At 41.3% G+C, this 20,395-nt stretch overlaps 1 protein-coding gene across 3 annotated transcripts in view; it reads right to left on the bottom strand.

Moving 5' to 3' along the window:
* LOC132378770 (mitofusin-1-like) overlaps positions 1-20,395 on the bottom strand; it is a 123,912-nt gene that overhangs the window by 73,015 nt on the left and 30,502 nt on the right. For all 3 annotated transcript variants that reach the window (XM_059945939.1, XM_059945931.1, XM_059945923.1), the window contains 2 exons: positions 8,717-8,838; positions 2,489-2,624 (listed from right to left, as the gene is read on the bottom strand). In XM_059945939.1, coding sequence (XP_059801922.1) covers positions 2,489-2,624; positions 8,717-8,831 — 251 coding nt within the window. In that variant the 5' untranslated portion in view covers positions 8,832-8,838. The remainder of the gene's footprint in view (positions 1-2,488; positions 2,625-8,716; positions 8,839-20,395) is intronic.

Raw genomic sequence — 20,395 nt, forward strand, 5'->3', positions numbered from 1 at the left:
TTCTGCCATTTCTCTGTTTCCCATAACAATTTCACCCAATTCATTCTCCAAGGGCCCAACATTGTTCTTAACTATCTTCTTTCTCTTCACATACCTAAAAAAGCTTTTGCTGTCCTCCTTTATATTCCTGGCTAGCTTGCATTCATACCTCATTTTTTCTCCCCGTATTGCCTTTTTAGTTAAGTTCTGTTGTTCCTTAAAAACTTCCCAATCATCTGTCCTCCCACTCACCTTAGCTCTGTCATACTTCCTTTTTTTTAATGCTATGCAATCTCTGACTTCCTTTGTCAACCACTGTGGCCCCTTTGAATCCTTCCTATTGGCTGTAAGGAGTTTGTGCATTCTTCCTGTGATCACGTGGGTTTCCTCCAGGTGCTCTGGTTTTCTCCCACTGTCCAAAGTAGTACCGGTTGGTAAGTTAATTGGTCATTGTAAATTGTCCTGTGATGAGGCTAGGATTAAATCGGGGGATTGGTGGGCAGCGCCGATTGAAGAGATGTACTGTATCTCAATAAATAAAGTCCTTTTGCACCTCTGATTTCTGAATTTACTCCCCATAAACCTTTATTCCTTCTATCAAAAGTGTGTATGACTATACACTTCCCTACTCCGTATTCCATCTGCCACCTCTTTGCCCACGTGGCTTATCTACCTTCAGACTTTTTAGCTTCCCAAGCAGCTTCTTCTCAAAAATAGCAAACACACTCATTTCTGCTCCCTAACACTCTTACACTTCTGGCATTCTGCTAGTGTCTTCCACAGTGAAGACTGACGCAAAATACCAACGAAGTTCATACACTATTTCTTTGTCCCCAGTTACTATCTCTCCAGTCTCATGTAGTTCCTGGATATGGTAAATACATACGCATTGTTCTTCTGGAGATGAGGTGGCATACCAGGCAGAGCTACTGCCACACAGCTCCAATGACTCGGTTCAATCCTAGGTGGTGGTTGCATTCTCTCCCTTTGCAAGCATTTTCCCTGGGTGATAGGTGTACTGGTTGGTAGGTTATTTGGTTGTTATTATTCTGAGTGTGGGTGGAGATATAAGATAAGAAAACTGTGGGGTAGGGTGAATAGTTCTTGAATATGTGAAAGAAAATAAGAAACAGGGAATTGAACAGTTTCCAGTAAGATAATGGCAAACTCGGATTCAGCAGCTTTTCTGGGTCCAAACGAAGGTGTAAATGTTTGTCCTTTCTGTCTTTTTGTACTTTTGCATGGCACTGCTGGATATTAAAAACATTAAGTATGGCAGGTCTATCTCACTAACAAGTTGCTGGATAGCAATAGAGCTGGACACATTGCAGCCTGCTACAGACACCCGGGGAATAAGGCGTCAAAGGAAGTGCACAATCCAACAAATGGTGGAAATGATTGGTTTGGATGTTTTCTTGTGATCGCAAGACCCTGTTGGACATTGGTAATGAAGAACACTGAGTCTGACTCACTGGTTCATTAGTGAGACTGATAGCAGGAAAGCTGTGTTGCCTCGGCTGTTGCGTGAACAAGGCCCTTATGCCTCAGGGTTGCCTATTTGGGCCACTGATGAAGGAGACACTGGAGATAGCTGTGTCCTGCTGGATTCCAAACTGGGTTGGGGTCTGCTCCCAGGAAGACAAGTGTGATTGTATTTGTCTGCAGCTGCACTTGTGCAAGATGAGGAACTGCTATGGCTGGCGCTTGCAGAAACGTGGTTCCAGAACAATATCCATGCACCATCAACCTACAGACCATGACAATCAGGGACCGGCTATTTATTATTTTTCGTAATTCTAAATTTCTCGACTATCATAATTACATGTGTCATATGCAACTGTTGATACTGCATTTTGCACCTTGGCCACAAAGAAATGCTATTTCATTTGGCTGTATTCCTCAGTATGGTTGAAAGACAATTAAACACGAACTTGAATTTGAATGTTGATTGGTGGAATTGCTGTGAGGACAAGCGAAGACTTAATGGCTGAATAGCCTCTTTCCATGTTGTAAGGAAAAATATGAAAAATATAGAGTCTTCTGGCTCAAATAAGTGTCAACAAACAAACAAAGGGATCTTAGCAATTTTCTCGATTAGTTTTTGTTCTTTTAGAGTTGCCCCAATTAAGTGAGGGCCCAATTAACCAGAATCCACTACATTTCAAAATATGCCTCCAATTCTTGGTTAAAATCAGGACTATTGCTGAAATGTACAAATCAAGTTCTTTCCTTCAACTTAAAAATAATGAAATTCATTATTTCTGCTAGTTTTTCATCCTCTCAAAGTTAAAAAAAAATTGTTAAAACCCAACCAGTCATCACCCAATCATCATATTTTATCTACTCTGAGCAAGGATACTATGCATTTTTGTTGAGCAGTACCTTTTTAAATTGTTTACCAAATTAAAAAGACCTGCTCAGAAGTCATATTTGATAATTTAACAAATATATTCCGGCTTTTTACTCTAAGCAATATATCCACGAATCATCCACGAATGCTTCATCTCACCTTCCAAAAAAGGCTACTTTCATGTGCCTACGTGCCAGCACCTCACTGATTCCCGCCACTTTAGAAGCAAACATTTCTATCTCTGACAACTGCTGTTGTGTTGTTATCTTCTCTAAGCCTTCATTCTGATGAGACCCTGAAAGATTCAAATGATCATGGAGAGATTCAGTAAAAAATATAAGATCTCACATTTAATAATCACCTTTGCCATGATAAAATGTATTGAAAAAGTCATAAATCATCTGATTTAAAAAATATACATCCAGAGGAGACACTAAAACATGTGATCAAAACACTCTCAGAGGTAGATGGTAAGGATTATCTTAAAATTAGGTCAGAAATATAAAGGCTTAGAGAAAGAAATCAAGATCTTGGGCCGTAAACATCAGACAATAAGTAGGAGGAAAGGCAGCTGGTGAAGTGCAATCTATCAGCATGGGAAGAGGTTAAAGAAAAATGAAGGCGTGGCCACACATTAACTTAAACATTAGGAGCCAAATCTCCCGACTTTCTCCTTGTTGCTATGGACAGAGTATATCATTTGACAAACTCTCACTTTCAACAGAATTCAATCAATCCTGCTCATGAAATCAATGCTGTCCTGGCCTCATTGGAATTCACATATCCAACCCTCGAATATAGTGATAACACATCAACGAAGTTTTTCTTTGCCCTTTCCTTCACGTGTGCTGGATCTTGCACTGAACTTGTTACTTAAGTACATTGTTTGTAATCCCTTACCAATTTTATTGATGCAGCATAGAAAGCATCCAATCTGAATGCATCATGTTTTGATAAAGCAACTGTTCCACATGTGACTGAAAAAAAACTGCAGTTTTGGACACAGCTCAGTACATCACAGAAACCAGCTTCTCTTCTGTAGAATTTATCTATACTTTTCGAATGAATCAATAAAACAGCCAGCATAATCAAAGATCCCACGCAATCTCTCTTCTTCCCTCTTTCATCAGGCAGAAGACACAAAAATCATAAAGCTTGGACCACCAGTCTCAAGTGACAGCTTTTACTCCACTACAATAAAACTATTAAATAGTTTCCCAAGTTGGATTCTTGACCACATGACTTATCTCATTATGATCTTGCACCTTTCTGTTTATCCGCATTGTACTTTCTCAGTAGCTATTACACTTCATTTTGCATTGTTATTGCTTACCTTGTTCTAAACAATATGCTTTGCTTAATGATCTGATCTGTAAAACCACGCATGACAAGCTTTTCATTGTATCTTGGTACACGAGACAAGAAACCAATTCCAATATGAAATGAGTTATGGAAGTGGTGAGTAAAAAAAGAAATTCTCTAACAAGTTAACAGTTAAAGCTGGAGTTTCCACTTAACAAGTTTCTTAAATTTGATTTAATTTGTAGCTTTTAAACTAGGTAGTAACATAGAGTTGTAAATACAAATTCTTAAGAACACTGTAAACAGAATATATTTCTGAAGGAACACAGGAAGGAAATTAAGATGGCATATGGAATACTTGCAAACACTAGCCAGGGATACAATAATTAGAATTCAAGTTCAGGAAGGCTATGGTTAAACTTAGTTTAGCTAACATCTGAAAAACTATGTACAATTCTGTAGAAAGGAATTCACTGCACTTGTGTGGGTGGAGAGGAAAATGGCAGCATTTTGCCTGGATGGAGCACTTCAGTTATGAGAGGAGCTAGATAGGCTGGGTATGTTTTCCATGGTACAAAGGCGGCCATGGGGGTACCTGATTAATGTAAAATTATGAGGGGCATAGATAGGATAGAAGGTAACAAATTGTTCCTCATTGCACAGGTGTACAAAGCAAGAGGTAATTTAAAAATTTTAAGGGGATAATCAGGATGTTTTGTCCCACAAAGAAAATAATTGGAATCTGGAATGGACTTTCTGAAGGGGGGGGGGGGGGTTACAGAAACTCTTGCAAAATTTAAGTAACATCCAAAGAGCACCTGAACCAACACATCACAGAAGGCTCCAAAGCCAAACAAACAGAACCTATATAGATGGGAAAACAACAGTCAGCTGAGGCACAGTGGGCTATAATGCCCTATGTTTGAGCTGTATGACTCCAACTTTACTAACTTGCAATTTTGTGCAGAAGAGCTTCCCAGATGTTTGTATCACTGCCTGATGTGACCTGCCTGTGACAAGAAAGCAAGGACATTTATGTTAGAATGCTGTTTCTGAATTTCAGTTCAGCATTCAACATTATTGTCCCACAGACCTTGGTGAACAAACTTCTACTCCTCAGTCTAAATACACCACTGTGTACCTAGGTACTGGACTTCCTAATAAACAGACCCCAGACAGTCAGGATGCACAAGCACTCATCCTCCCCCATCATCCTCAGTACAGGTGCCCTCCAAGGCTGTGTGCTAGGTCCACTGCTGTACACTCTGTTCACACTTGACTGCACAGCCAAACACTTAAGTGATCACATTTTCAAATTCACCAATAACATGACAGTGGTGGGCCTCATCACCAACAACAAGATGGCCTACAGAGAGGAAGTGGGAGAGCTCAAGGTCTGGTGCCAGGCAAATAGCCTCTTACTCAATTACAAAAAGACAAATGAGAAGGTAAATAACTTCAGGAGAGTCACACCACACACACACACCCTTCTTTATATTGGCGGCAGGGCAGCGGAATCTGGGAGGAGTTTCTAACTCCTGGGAGTGCACATCCACACAACCTCTCATGGTCCCAGAACATATCCTGCACAATCAAGAAAGTCCACCAATGCCTACTTTCTGAAGAGGCTGAAGAGAACTGGACAATGCATTTCAATACTCAACCTTCTACAGATGCACAGTGGACAGCATTCTAACATGCTGCATCACTGCATAGTACGGAAACTGGACTGTGGCAGATAGGAAGACTATCCAGTGGGCAGTAAAAACTGCCCAACACATCACCGGCACCAGCCTACCCATTATCAAGAACACATACACATAAGAGTGCTGGAATAAGGCCAGCAATATCATGCAAATGCCCACCCACCCTGTTCATGTTGTTTGTCCCACTCCCATCAGGACCACCAGACTCAAAAATAGTTACTAACCCCAAGCAGAAAGGCTGAGTAACACCTCCGCACCACCACTTCTTTATCATTTCCTGGCGGTCATTCACCTCATGTAGCTACTCCTGTGCCTCTGCCATTAGATCCCTGAACAGTCCATGCACCCACAAACACTACTTCACTATTACACTTTTGCACTATTCATTCATTCCATCACAACATATAAACAACATCTGAAGAGATGCTGCACTGAAGAAGCATCTAAAGCATTGATCCCAGCAGTACACCACCAGTCACAGGCCCATGGTCAGAGAGGCAATTGTCTACTATCACTCTGGCTTTTACCATGAAGCCAATTTACTAGCTCATTCTGAATGCCAAATGACTGAATCTTTTTGACAAACTTACCATGCGGGACATTGTCAAGTGCTTTGCTAAAGTCCATGTAGACAATATCCACTGCCTTACCTTCATCAACTTTCCTGGCAACTTCCTCAAAAAACTCTGTAACTAATGACACCAAAGGCAATATGATCACTAGACGCAATGTTTCCTCCCACGCTAGCTTCTGTTACCTGCCCTGACTCATTCTCTGTTAGCAGATCTACTACTATTCTCTCTAGTTGGGATGTCTGGGTATAGATTAAGGAAACTTTCCTGAACACATCTGACAAACTCTAACCCATCCAGCCCTTTTACAGTATGTTCAGCATGCTGATCCATGCTCTGGGTTCATCAGTTCACCATGCTCAATCTTTTGATTCCTGACTCTGTATGTAGGCTTAGCCACATCTTTCCCTATAACCACTTCACTACCTTTTCTGGCACTCTGGTACCCCTCCTCCTGCAGCTTTATTTTAAACTCTACCACTACCAAACCTTTCTGCAAGGATATTAGGCCCCTTCCAGCTCAGGTGCAAACTGTCCCATCTGTATGGATCCCACCTTCACCAGAAAAGAGCCAAAACTCTGAAGCCCTCCTGCACCATCTCGTTAGCCATGTGTTAAACTGTATTATCTTATTTCTGGCCTCGCTAGCACGTGGTAAGGATAGCAAAACTGAAATTACATCCCTTAAGTCCTTGTCCTTTAACTTAGCAGCCAACTCCCTAAACTCACTTTGCACCCTAGCACATGGCTACCCTTCCTACAACTGCCATTGGTACCAACATGGACCATGAACTCTGAATGCTCACCTACCCGCTGAGAATTCTGTAGACTCAAACTGAGAAGTCTCTGCCCCTGGCATCAGGGAATCTTGTTCTTGTCCACAGAACCTCTTGTCTGTTCCCCTAATTATTGAATGCCCTGTCACTGCAGCTCGCCTCTTCTCTCCCCTTCCCTTCTGAGCCACAGAACCAGAGTCAGTGCCTGAAACCTTATTGCTGTGGCTTTTGTCAAACCCTCCCAACTGGACCCAAAACTGTACCTGTTGTTAAGAGGAACGGCCGCAGGGGTACTCTACACTGGCTGCCTATCCCCTTTTCCCTTCCTCATGGTCACCCAGTTACCTGTGTCCAGCAGCTTGGGTGTAACTACCTCCCTGTATCAACCATCAACCAACCCCTCAGCCTCTCAAATGATCCAGAGTTCATCCAGCTCCATTTCCAATTCCCTAACATGGTTTTGTAAGAAGCTGGATGCACACCTTGCGGGTGCAATCATCAGGGATACTGGAAGTCTCCCTGCCCTCCCACATCACATAAGAGAAGCTTCCTACTATATTGTCTGGCATCTCCACCGCTCTAACACTGTTCTCCAGTAGATTAAGGACTAAGTCCAGCTGGAACATAACCCATAAGTGCTCTTGAGAGTCAGGTATTAACCCTACCTGCCAACAAACAAGCATTGCCATCCTGGTCCCCTTCATGATAGCTTATGAAGAAGCATGTGATTTCCCTCCCAGAGATGATAGGTGTTTGTGCACTCGACCCTTGAAGACCCCATTGTCGCAGATGTTTCCAACCACAGCATCTGGAAGGCTGTTCCAAATTCTGATAGCACAGTAAAGGAAGCATCTATCTATAGGTTCTCGCATCAGGCATAGAAACAGCATGAGCAGGCATAGATAAACTTGATCATGTGGTGCACCTTCTCTCATAAGATGAAGGCAGCATGGCGCGAAGGTCTGCAGGGCTGTGGCTGGTGTGCATCTTGTACAGCACAGTAGCTGCAGCAACCTGTCTTAAACCTAACTTTTTTTACATTGGTTCTTGCCAAGTGACTAATTCCACACAATCCAACATCTCCTGATAACCTGTGGCACACAGAATGTCTCGAATGCTCCCCTGCCACAGGGCACCTGACCTAAAGCAGATTTTTCAGTAACAGGAAGTTTGCAAGCTTTAGATTGTGAATTTTAAAACTGAGATACTGATGGTCCAGGTGCTTTAGGTAAATGACAGACATCAAATGGGATATAGGCTGCAAATATTTTTAACAATTAGAATTTTAAAGAGTACCAGCTAAATGTACACTTTAAAATTTAAATATGAAAGAAACAAAAATCATTGATGAGACTTATATGAAAAAAAGGGTTATAGTAGGGACAAGCAATATTAATTGGCAAGTTGGCTTACTATTGGTAAATTTGTTTCATTATTGCCACATGTAGCGAGGTACAGTAAATTACTATTTTCCACACCAAATTACAGATCATTTCATTACAACGAAAAAAACAATAACAAAATGCAGAATAAAGCATTACAGTTACAAGATGCAGTTGAGGCAGACAATTATATACAAGGTAAATTGTGAGGTCAAAATTCCATCTGAAAAGTTGTGGGAAATGAAAGAAACTCAAGGCCAAACAATTTGTTGTAAATAGACTGTAAATAGATAGGTGCCAGTGAAGGGAATTAAATTATCGGTCAGGGATTTCTGCTGATCGAGTGTTATTCAGTTAGATGCTGAACATAAGAAGATATTTTCCAAAGCTCTTGGTGAGATCAAGAGAATCACATTATACTTGGTGGAGGGTTACAGACTACCATCAATACACTAATCATATGTCAGAAAAATTCCAAACTATTGTAAACAAGTCAAATAGATGTATATTTGTGGTCTACTGCTGAATTAGATACAATTTATTTGCAATATTAGCTTAAGGATATAATGTAGAAGATATGGTTCAACATGTTACTTTCTGTATGTGTTAACAACTACTAAAGCTATGAAAATGTTGATTTATTGCTTACCTTCAATAAAACTCGCCCCTTCATTAACATATTCCAACAATTGTTCAAAGATGGTATTAATCTTCTTTTTGGCCTGTACAAAGTGCTTCAGTGGAGATGAACATGTGTCTGCCATAATTTAACTGTAAACAAAACTCATTAGTAAGTGAAAAAAATATTCTAACCCAACAACTTGTTTATATAGAGTACATTAATCAAAATAAGATATCTCAAGGTGTTTTAGAGATGTAATATAGGGCAAAATTTGACACCACCCTCAGGACAAACAATAAAATAGTAAAGAATTAAATCTGGAGTCTTCAGGAAGATGACAAAGAAAAATTGCAGACAAGTGTTTAAGAAGATAACTACTTGGCTTAGAGGTGAAGGAATGATCAACAATGATCAAAGACAATGGTTAACGTCCGCAGATCTCTCAAAATTGCTGTGCAAGTTGATCAGATGGCTAAAAAGGTATATGGTGTGTTGGCCTTCATTATCTGAGAGATTGAGTTCAAGAGCCTTGTGTTAATGTTCCAGCTCTATAAAACAGGTTAGACCACACTTGGAATATCATGCTCAATTCTGGTCACTTCATTATATGAAGGATGAATTTAAGGATGTTGCCTGGATTAGAAAGCATATCTTATGAGGACATTGAATGAGCTAAGAGGACATATCTTTTTGAAGCGAAGGAGGATGAGACGTAACTTGTTAGAGGTGAACAGATGTTAAGTGGCATAGATTGAGTAGATAGCCAGAAACTTTTTCCCAGAGCGGAAGTGACTAATATCAACGGGCATAATTTTACAATGATCAAAGGAAAGTATAGTGAGGGGATGTCAGAGGTAAATTCATCACACAGGGAGTGGTAAGTGCCTAGGACACCCTGCCCAGGATGGTAGTAGGGGCAAATACATTAGGGGCATTCAAACAACTTTTAGATAGGCACATGGATGATAGGAAAATAGAGGCCAAGTATGAGGGAAGGGTTAGATTGATCTTGGAGTATGTTAAAAGATCAGCATATGGTGGGCCAAAGGGCCTGTATGTATTGTCATGTTCTATGTTCTGATGATATAACTGGATTTATTCTACAAAATATATATAGTATATCAGTTAATTGGGCCATTGGTTAATCGGGGCAGACGCCTATTTGGTACAACTCTTAAAAGTATAAAAACGAATCAAGAAAATAGCTGGGATCAATGTTTTCTGCGCATTTGACAGGTCTGTTTTTAATTAGGTTCTGTTGGGTTTCTTTGTTTTGTGGTTGTCTATAAGGTTGTATATAGTATACATACTTTGATAATGAATTTACTTTGATTCCCTTTGCTTATTTGGGACACAGTACTGTTTAATTAGGACAGGAGATTGTTGCTGAACAGTTATATGCACTTGTGTGTCCATTAGACATTACACTGTGCTTGGAGAGTCAACAATTTTCAAATTGTTTTCAGTTGTGTGCATTTGTGTTCAAAAAGCAGTGATTTTTGTCACTAATAGTCGGCGAGAAATAAGCATTAAGATAATTCAGAACTGCTTTGCTGACTGCAGTTTCAAGCTTGAAGATGCTAGAAATGGCTGGGAGTGAAAATGAAACAATTTCACTACTTCAACAAATTAGGAACTATGAAGAATTTAAAAGGTATCAACAATTACCTTGAACTTTACAATGAAAATCAAGATTTGGAGGATGCAATTATCAAAAGCGTTATATGAAGACAATTATATGCAGACACAAGGTGTCTGCACTGATTTTGTTCATTTACAGTCAATCAAAAGAACACAGCAGCGTACACTGGACGAATTCCATCGATAACTATCAGAACCACAGTTCTATAGTACTGAAGCAGTATTGGTAATGTTCTAATTTGTTCTGTACTTCATTTAAATACATAATTTATTATTTTGTAATTTGTCTTTTTTTAAATAACTATTTCCATTAAACTTCGGCTAATTGAGGCAGATACATAAATGGGCTGAAATGTACTGGTCCCAATGTGTCTATGAAGGACCAGGGTGAGCATAAAACTAGGAGAGCAGGTAAAGGTGAAAAAAAAATACGGGTTTTATTTACCCAAAATGTTTACAAACTCAATAGAACTGTTTTAGAGACCAAACTTGAATCAGCTAAAAACAGATCTTGGTTACAACAACACAGTAAATACTCCTCAAACCAAGAGACCCCACTCATCTCCTGACTGCAGGTTTATATTTGACGCTGGCCAGTCCATAGTAAATTGCAGAGGAGAGAAGAATTCCTCTCCTTAAAAAGATACAGCATAAATGAAGCAGCTCCAGAGAACACCCCTCTGGCTGTAGCAGAATGGCCCAATCCAATTATCCAGCCCATCTACTGAGGCTGGTGTAATGCACCAGCTCAGTCATTTGCCAGATTATCAGGAGGATGGTCGGCTACTGGACACTTCAATATCCCCAGCTGATGGTGCGGCTGGTAATTGCAGCCGCCATAGTGTCCCAATTAACTGGAACCTACAGTACCTAGCTTCAGTTAATGAAATACAATATAATAAAATTTTCAAATTATTTAGATACAATTAACACAAGAGTACATTTGTAACATTCAGATGTGTAGAGAGAAAGCATAAACATTTCATTCATTAGAATAATAACACTTTCTCCCCCTTCAGAGTTGCTGCCTGGCCTTGTGAATATTTCCAGCATTTTTGGGTTCCACAGTATCCTGGTATTAGATTATTCAGGTGCAATTTCGCTTTAACCATGGAGAGGGATTGCATGAGTATTTTCACATTTAAACCTTAATCATTCATTTTTCTAATCACACCCTAAACCAAAAATATCAAAAGGTTAAAATAAAACTGCTTTTTGGGAAGTTATACTCATCCACAGGCCAAGAATTTTGAACGGAAGAATAAGAGAGTATAAATAAACTAGCAGGAGTTAATTTCTCACATGTTAAGAGAACAATGCTGCATTCTTGCTGTCTGTAGCTAATGCCTATCACCACAATGGGTCAATGGCAGATGCAATCTCAATGGCTCTCCACATGGCTTTAGACCACCTGGACAACACAAACACCTATGTCAGAATGCTATTCATCAACTATAGCTCAGCATTTAATACCATCATTCCCACAATCCTGATTGAGAATTTGCAGAACCTGGGCCTCTGTACCTCCCTCTGCAATTGGATCCTTGACTTCCTAACCGAAAGACCACAATCTGCTCCTCACTGAAGATCAACACTGGCGTACCTCAGGGATATGTGCTTAGCCCACTGCTCTACTCTCTGTATACACACGTCTGTATGGCTAGGCATTGCTCAAATACCATCTATAAATTTGCTGATGATACAACCATTTCTGGTAGTTTCTCAGGTGGTGACAAGAAGGCATACAGGAGTGAGATATGCCAACAAGTGGAGCGGTGTCACAGCAACAACTTGGCACTCAAAGTCAGTAAGACGAAAGAACTGATTGTGGGCTCCAGGAAGGGTAAAACGAAGGAACACACACCAATCTTCATAGAGGGATCAGAAGTGGAGAGAGTGAGCAGTTTCAAGATCTGAGGATCTAACCTGGTCCCAACAAATTGATGCAGTTATAAAGAAGGCAATACAGCAGCTATTCTTCATTAGGAGTTTGAAGAGATTTGGCATGTTAACAAATGCACTCAAAGACTTTTATAGTTGTACCATGGAGAGCATTCTGACGGGCTGCATCACTGTCTGGTATGGGGGGGGGGGCGGGGGGGGCGGGCTACTGCACAGTACTAAAAGAAGCTTCAGAGGGTTATAAATCTAGTCAGCTCCATCTTGGGTACTAACCTACAAAGTACCCAGGGCATCTTCAAGGAGCACTGTCTCAGAAAGGCAGCGTCCATTATTAAGGATCTCCAACACCCAGGGCATGCCCTTTTCTCACTGTTACCATCAGGTAGGAGGTGCAGAAGACTGAAGGCACATACTCAGCGATTCAGGAACAGCTTCTTCCCCTCTGCTATTATTGGAGTATAAAAATATTATGGAGTATAAAACTTGTATCATTTGCTGTGTAACCAAAACTATGTAGTCAGTTTGCTATGCATGTACTCAATTTAGTAGAATGAAATCTTAGGAATGTAGAAGACAATGATATGTTAATGAGAGGTAGCTAAAGAGCTAAAGAAATGTAGATTAGAACATTGCTCAGTTCTGAGTTTATTATTTGCTATGCATGTACCCAATTTGGTAGGAGACTGAAGTCTTAAAAATGTAGAAGACAATGATATGTTAATAAGAGGTAGCTAAGAGATGTAGACTAGAACATGATTAAGCCAATTGATAGGAACAATAGGGACATGATGTACGTGTAGTATGTGTAATATGCAACTATAGATCGATTACATATGCTAATGCAACTGGACCAGGAGATTGCTATAAAAAAATGCCGTGTCCGAGGATCGAGGATCGGTGGGCAATCAGCGACTAGATCAATGACTGTCTCAGCTTTGATTTGCAAATTAAAGTTTAACCCTTCTTGAAGAATCTTCTGCGTCTCCTGGTCATTTGTGAGGCACGAAAAACCACAACATAATTGGCGACCGTGACAGGACCGGATAAGAGACCCGCGGAAAGGAAATGGCAGATTGGGAACGCTTCCCAGTCCTCTAGGGACCCCTACAAGGCTAACGGAATTAAGGGTGCACCCAAACAAAAGTTAAGCGCTTTTGCGACAATTTGGACTAAGAATTCTGTTGGCTTTGGGGAGGTCTTGGAGTCTCAGAAGTGTGGAACCACTGCCGAAGGGTTTCTCCGGTCCAAAGAATTTGGCAGAATTGGGGGTTAACAGAGGAGGCTCAGAGGATTGATCGAGAACACTGCAGTGAAGGTAAGTACAAATAAGTTAATAAGAAGTTAAGTTAAGAAAAAGTCCATGTGGTGTTGGTAAATCCTCGTGGATACCGCCTTAAGAGATAAGGGTCTGAATAAACGAGGTGCAAAGAGAAAGTTCTGTGGATACCGCTCTGAATAGAGGTCTGCACGGGCAGAATAGAATAGGAAACAAGGACAGTCCAATATATAGTTTAAAACGCTGGCAGATAGACAAAAGACTAGGCATAGAATTAGAGTAAGTTTAGTTAAGAAAAAGTCCATGTGGTGTTATAGGAAGAAAAAGTCCACATGGTGTTAGACTAGGAAGAAAAAGTCCACATGGTGTGTAGAATTAGAGTGAATTTAGTGTAGAAAAAGTCCACGTGGTGTTAGACTAGGCGTAGAATTGGAGTAAGTAATATTATCCAGTAAACAAACTGTGAATCTCTGAAATACCTTAAAAAGAGAGAATAACATGACAGGTAAAGGAACTGCAGTAGAGATTATGAGCAAAAAATTCCCGTTAATTAATAATGAGATCACAAAAACTTCAGAAAAATGGGAAAAAAGAACCAATAACCTGGTCACAAAGTGGCCAAAAGAAGGAACGTTTGATGTAAGTTTGTGCGAAGAAATGGAGGGACTAATTAAAAATTACAAACCAAAAGATAAATCTAAGAAAAGAGAGCAAAAAAGAGAACGAGAAATTGAAGTGCTAAAACTCTTCAGAACGGAGGGAGAAAGACTGAGGAGGACAGGTAGAATATTGATTACAAGCGAGGAAGACACTAAGGTGCAGGAGAAACAGCCTGTTAAAGAGAGAGAAGGGTACAGTGAGAAGCTGGCTTCTGCTCCGTACCCGGATGCGACAGAAACAGAAAAACCCCCTCCCTATAATGAGGAAGGAACCCCTAAGCAGTGCCCCCTGCTGACAGGAACAATAAACATGTAGGGAGAAGTCCAAGTTTGGGATAATGAGGAGGAAAAAAAACAATACGAGAAGGAAAAAGCGGCGATATGGAAGGAGATACAGGCAGAAAGGATAAAGATAGAACAGGTACAGAGAGAAATGAAAGAAGAGATTGAACGGATGAAATACTTAAGAGAGGAAAAGGAGTATGAGGAGTATCGGTTATACTATAGAAATAAACAGACTAGAAAAGAAAGTGGCTCATCAGGGCAGGAAGAGATGAGGCATTCAAGAGGAAGTGGAAAAAAGATAGGAGATGAGAGTCTTGGAAAAAAAGAAGAGAGAAGGGAATCAAGCTCAAGTAAGGATCAGGAGTCCCTGCCACAGGTGTACAGACACGGACAGAAAGAAAGAGAAGGTGACTCATTGGAGGAGCAAGAGTTAAGTGGAGAGAGAGAGAGAGGATGTGAGAATTTGTGGGGAAGAAATAGGAGGCAGAAGCCTAGAAGAGCAGAAGGAGGCAGTAGGGGAGCGACTTGCGGAAGTAGAAAGAGAGCCAGATAAGTTACTGAGAGGGGATTGCCAGAGGAGATGCGAAAAATACTCCAGGGACCAACCAAGTATTGAATTAAGACAGAGAGGAAGGACTCCACAGGGAGACCGAGGGAAGAAGAGAACCCCGGAGACATTTGTGTGGGAGGCAGTAAAGACGTACCCTGAGACAGATGAGGAGTCAGGTGAGGAGGAGAGCCAGGGCAGTTGGGAAGGAGGAGGAAGAATGATGCCGTTGTTAGTAAAAGGATCAGGACAAGTGCAGTATATCCCTTGGGATCCCAGGACCTAGAAGGGCTGAAAAACACTGCCCAATCTACATGAAGGAGCAGGGAAATGGATTAGAGCCTTTGAAGAAGAAATGGCAGGACGATTATTGGCTATGGGAGATTTGAAGGCACTATTGATAAGGTTGATGGGAACCTCCAAATTTAACGGACCAATGGAAATGGCTGGCATAGTAAACTCGAACGACCCAAGAACTGATGGAGACGGGTTTGACAGAGTGAGGCAGAGGGTATGGCAGGCCCTCAGAAAGCTTTATCCACCCAAAGTGGACCCCAAAGACTTAAAAGGGGATCCACTGGGAGACACTGAAAACCCAGCAGCCTATGTAGAAAACCAGCTGAAAAGGTGGAGACTGGAGACTGAGCAAGAGGTGGAGAATAGCTTATTTATGACCTCACTGTTCCGACATAGCATTTTGGATGCAATGCCTCCACAAGTAAAATCCAAACTGGAGGAAGTGGTTGGGCTAACGTCAATGACCCCATAAGAATTTAGAGACCATGTAGTCCATGCAGTTGAGAAATACCGGAAAGACAAACGAAGGTTGGCTGAGCAGCAGGAAGAGGTGCAAAGAAAGTTAATACAAATGCAGTTCGAAGAACTCAAAAAGAAGGAAAAAAGAGAAAAACAAAAAGATGCTGCCAGCAACCACTGGTCCGAGTACAGCCATCGAACTGGACAAAACACTGCTATATGGAGGAACCGATCATACTGTAAGACAAGGGCTGGAAAACCCCATGCCAATAATCGTCTTTGGAGGAGCATTCCCACAAATGCCCTATCAAGAACAGACTAAATTCAAACAGCCCAGACGGGACTGGAAGTCCCAAGGAGGGGGACAGAGGAGCTATGGGCAGAGGGGACCAGTGAGGAAACGGGGAAAGAGAGGTAGAGAGATTGTGCTGGGAATGTAATCAGCCAGGTCACATGAAAAGAGATTGTCCGTTTACACTATGGCCTGTCACACACCAGCAGGAACCGATAAGAAGGGAACTAAAGTTTAGCCAAGGACCAGCCCCCACAGGCCCAAGTGGACCTGTGAACCCCTATGCGAGGTATTAGGGGTGCCCCGAGAACTTAAGTGGGAAGGGACATTACCCAATGATAACAAGAGAGGCAGATGAGGGACACATTGTTCAGGTTATGTTAGAAGGGCAACTGACACCAATGATGATAGATACTGGAGCCACGTACACTTGCGTACAGCCACAGTATCCCTTCACCTTCCCGTGTCAGGAAAATTTATGAAGACGGTAGGGTTCTCGGAGAAAACACAGTTGACACAGTGCACTGCTCCAGTGCGGTTGAGAATGGGAAATAAAGGAATTGTTTTGCCAGTGCTAGTATTTAAAGGAACTCCAATTAATTTGTTAGGCAGAGATCCCTTATTGACATTGGAATTAAAATTAGAATGCACCAGAAATGGGCTAAGTGTGGGAAAAGCAGGGGCTCAATTGATAGTGCGAGAAGACAAGAAGGCTAATGTCTTTTGGATAGAAGACATCACAGATCAGATTCAGGAAACCTGGGAGAAATGGAAAAAGTGTGTGCAGGCTATATTACCCAGGGCTGTAATGCCCAAATCTGAGCTACATTGTACAGTGATTTTTGACGAGACTCAGAACAGGGAGTTAGAGGAGAAATGGCACCTAGAGGCATGTAACAAGCAGCGCCTGGAAGGGGAGGATGTGATAATTGGAAAGCAAGGGGCAGCTTTACAAGTTAAATGGAACACCTTTTTAGAAAAATGGTACAGGTTACCGGAGGCTGCGCCCCACGTAACATTGTTGGTAAACATGGAATATCAGTCGAAAAACTTAGGACCCTTAGTTAAGAGTGCTGAAACCGTAACAGTGTGGAGGAAAATCACGCCAGAGGTGTGGATATCAGAAGACAACAATTGCATAAATAACCCCCCAACCACACCTGCCCTTGCTGGGAAAGGAAAGAGGCCAGCAGAAAGATAGAAGGTTAGATGAGTTGCCGTCTATTCTGTGGTCACAGCATGACATGGATGTAGGGAAAATAAAAACAGCGAGTCTGGTGGAAATAAGGCTGAAAAGTGGAGCAATTCCACCCAGGAGACCACAATACCCTATAAGACCAGAAGCAGAAGAGGGAATAGCATCGACAGTGCAGGGGTTGCTTGAAATAGGAGTGCTTAAAAGAACAAACAGTCCATGCAATACCCCGTTGCTGCCGGTTTTAAAAGCAGATAAATCTAAGTGGAGATTGGTGCATGATTTGCGAGCGGTAAACAATGTGGTAGAGGACTGGCCAGCGGTAGTCCCCAACCCACACACGCTTTTGACTAATGTTCAGAAGCAAGTTACTTTTCAGTGATTGATTTGTGTTTGGCTTTCTTCAGCATTCCTCTAGCCGATCAGTGTCAGTATTTGTTTGCATTTACTTACAGAGGTGCTCAGTATACCTATACCAGAATGCCGCAAGGATTTAAACATTCACCACACGTTTTTAATCAGGTGTTGAAGGCAGACCTAGAGGGTATGCCATTGGAAAGTACATTGTTACAGTATGTGGATGACCTGTTGATTTGCTCCCACAGCAAGGAAATCAAAGCCCTGACAGCCATTTGTTCGGGGCAGTGTGGAAACAGAGAGGTTTTTAAAAAAGTAGTGAAGATCCCATACAACATTGTCAGCAAATTCTAGACTTAATAAAAGCCATAATGAAACCTAAAGCATTGGCTATAGTAAAATGCCAGGCACATAAAAAGGGAAACGATGTAATAACAAAGGGAAATCAAGCTGCGGACGAGGCAGCCAGAAAAGCGTCTGGTTGTACATCAGCTGTCATTGCCCCCAGGTAAGCCTAACTCCAGAACCTGACGTAAAAGACCTAATTGAAATACAAGGTAAGGCAACTTTGGCAGAACAGACAATGTGGAGAAAAAGGGGGGCCAAGCAGAACCCGGAAGGATTGTGGAGCACGGAAGACGGTTTGTTGGTAGCACCCACCCCTCTCCTGACGATTCTGATTTCAGAAGCGCATGGGATGGACCATTGTGCTAGGGGGGAAGTGATAAAGGAAATAAAGAAGGATGGTTTTTGGTCACCTTACTTACAGGCTTCGGTGGACTTTTTCTTGTCACAGTGCGAGGTATGCGCATAGAATAATGTTCGGAAGGGAATTACAACCCCAATAGGTCACATTCCTGTACCTGAAGGACCATTTAAAATCTAGTGATCGATTTCGTAGACATGATAAAGACAGTGAGAGGGAAAAGATACATGCTGGTAGTAATTGATCGATTTAGCAGATGGGTGGAGACGGTACCTTCAAAAGATCAAGGGGCAAAGACAGTGGTAAAATTTCTGACAAATGGAAGTGATCCCAAGGTTTGGAATACCTACAGAAGTTAGTTCAGACAATGGTTCAGCTTTTATCCAGAAAGTGGTCAAACTGGTACTACAGGCACTGAGGATAAAGCAAAGATTTGGATGTGTATACCATCCTCAGTCGCAGGGCATGGTAGAGAGAATTAATGGAACTCTAAAAGCCAAACTGAACAAAATTTGTGCAGACACTAAACTTAATTGGGTTGATGCTTTACCGTTAGTATTGATGAGTTACTGCATGCAGACTAATCGAATCACATGCCTGACACCGCATGAGATTGCTGCAGGCTGGGAAGCTATCATACCTGTGATAGGGGTAAGCAAAAATGTTGAATGGATAAACTACATATACTACAATCAACAGAGATTCATCAGCTACACCGATGATGCACTGGAGGCCTTAGGGCAACAGCTAGATGCAACTAGCTGGATGGCGTGGCAAAACAGACAGGTACTGGATTGGCTTTTGGGAGAAAAAGGGGGTGTGTGTGTAATGTTTGGAGAACAATGCTGCACTTTCATACCGAACAATACTAGCCCAGAAGGATCATTTACTAAAGCAATGAATAAATTAAAGAATCTGCGGACGGAGGTCAAACAGAATGCAGGATTTGAACATCAGTTTTTTGATTGGTTAGAAAGTAGACTCGGAGGATGGGGAGCATGGCTGCCTAAAATAGCAATAACTGTTAGTATTGTATTGTTGAGCTGTGCGTTTGTGCTGTGCTGTTTTCTTCCTTGTCTCAAATCTCTTGTAGTGCGTGCTGCAACCAAACAATTTCCAATGCTCGTGGCAATTACTGAAGCAAGCTTAGTGGAGAAAGAAACACCGAAAATGTATCGTTACAGCCTACAACACCTGCAGAATGAACAAGAGCAAAACGACAGTGTGGGAGTAGATTGTAAGGGCTTATGAGTCTTTTTCCCTGTCTCAGGTACAAAGGGACAGGTTTTTGGCTCAGCAGCCCAGGGTAGCAGGGAGAGAATACTTTAAGTCTTGGCGCAGAAAATTATAGTTTACCCGAGATTTGGGAATAAATGCTTGAGTTTATTGAGGCTTTTGTGCGCGGACTCTTAGTCTTCTTTCTCTGTAAGAGGGGATATATTGGAGTATAAAAATATTATGGAGCATAAAACTTGCTGTGTAACCAAAACTATGTAGTCAGTTTGCTATGCATGTACTCAATTTAGTAGAATGAAATCTTAGGAATGTAGAAGACAATGATATGTTAATAAGAGGTAGCTAAGAGATGTAGACTAGAACATGATTAAGCCAATTGATAGGAACAATAGGGACATGATGTACGTGTAGTATGTGTAATATGCAACTATAGATCAATTACATATGCTAATGCAACTGGACCAGGAGATTGCTATAAAAAATGCCGTGTCCGAGGATCGAGGATCGGTGGGCAATCAGCGACTAGATCAATGACTGTCTCAGCTTTGATTTGCAAATTAAAGTTTAACCCTTCTTGAAGAATCTTCTGTGTCTCCTGGTCATTTGTGAGGCACGAAAAACCACGACACTATCTGATTCCTAAATGGACGTTGAAGCTTTGGACACTACTTCACCTTTTTTTAATATACAGTACTTCTGTTTCTACACATTTTTTAATCTATTCAATATACGTATACTGTAATTGATTTACTTTTTTCTGTTCTATATTATGTATTGCATTGAACTGCTGCTGCTAAGTTAACAAATTTCACATCACACACTGGTGATAATAAAACTGATTCTGATTTGATAGA

This window comes from Hypanus sabinus, chromosome 2, assembly GCF_030144855.1.
Source record: "Hypanus sabinus isolate sHypSab1 chromosome 2, sHypSab1.hap1, whole genome shotgun sequence".
Taxonomy (NCBI): domain Eukaryota; kingdom Metazoa; phylum Chordata; class Chondrichthyes; order Myliobatiformes; family Dasyatidae; genus Hypanus; species Hypanus sabinus.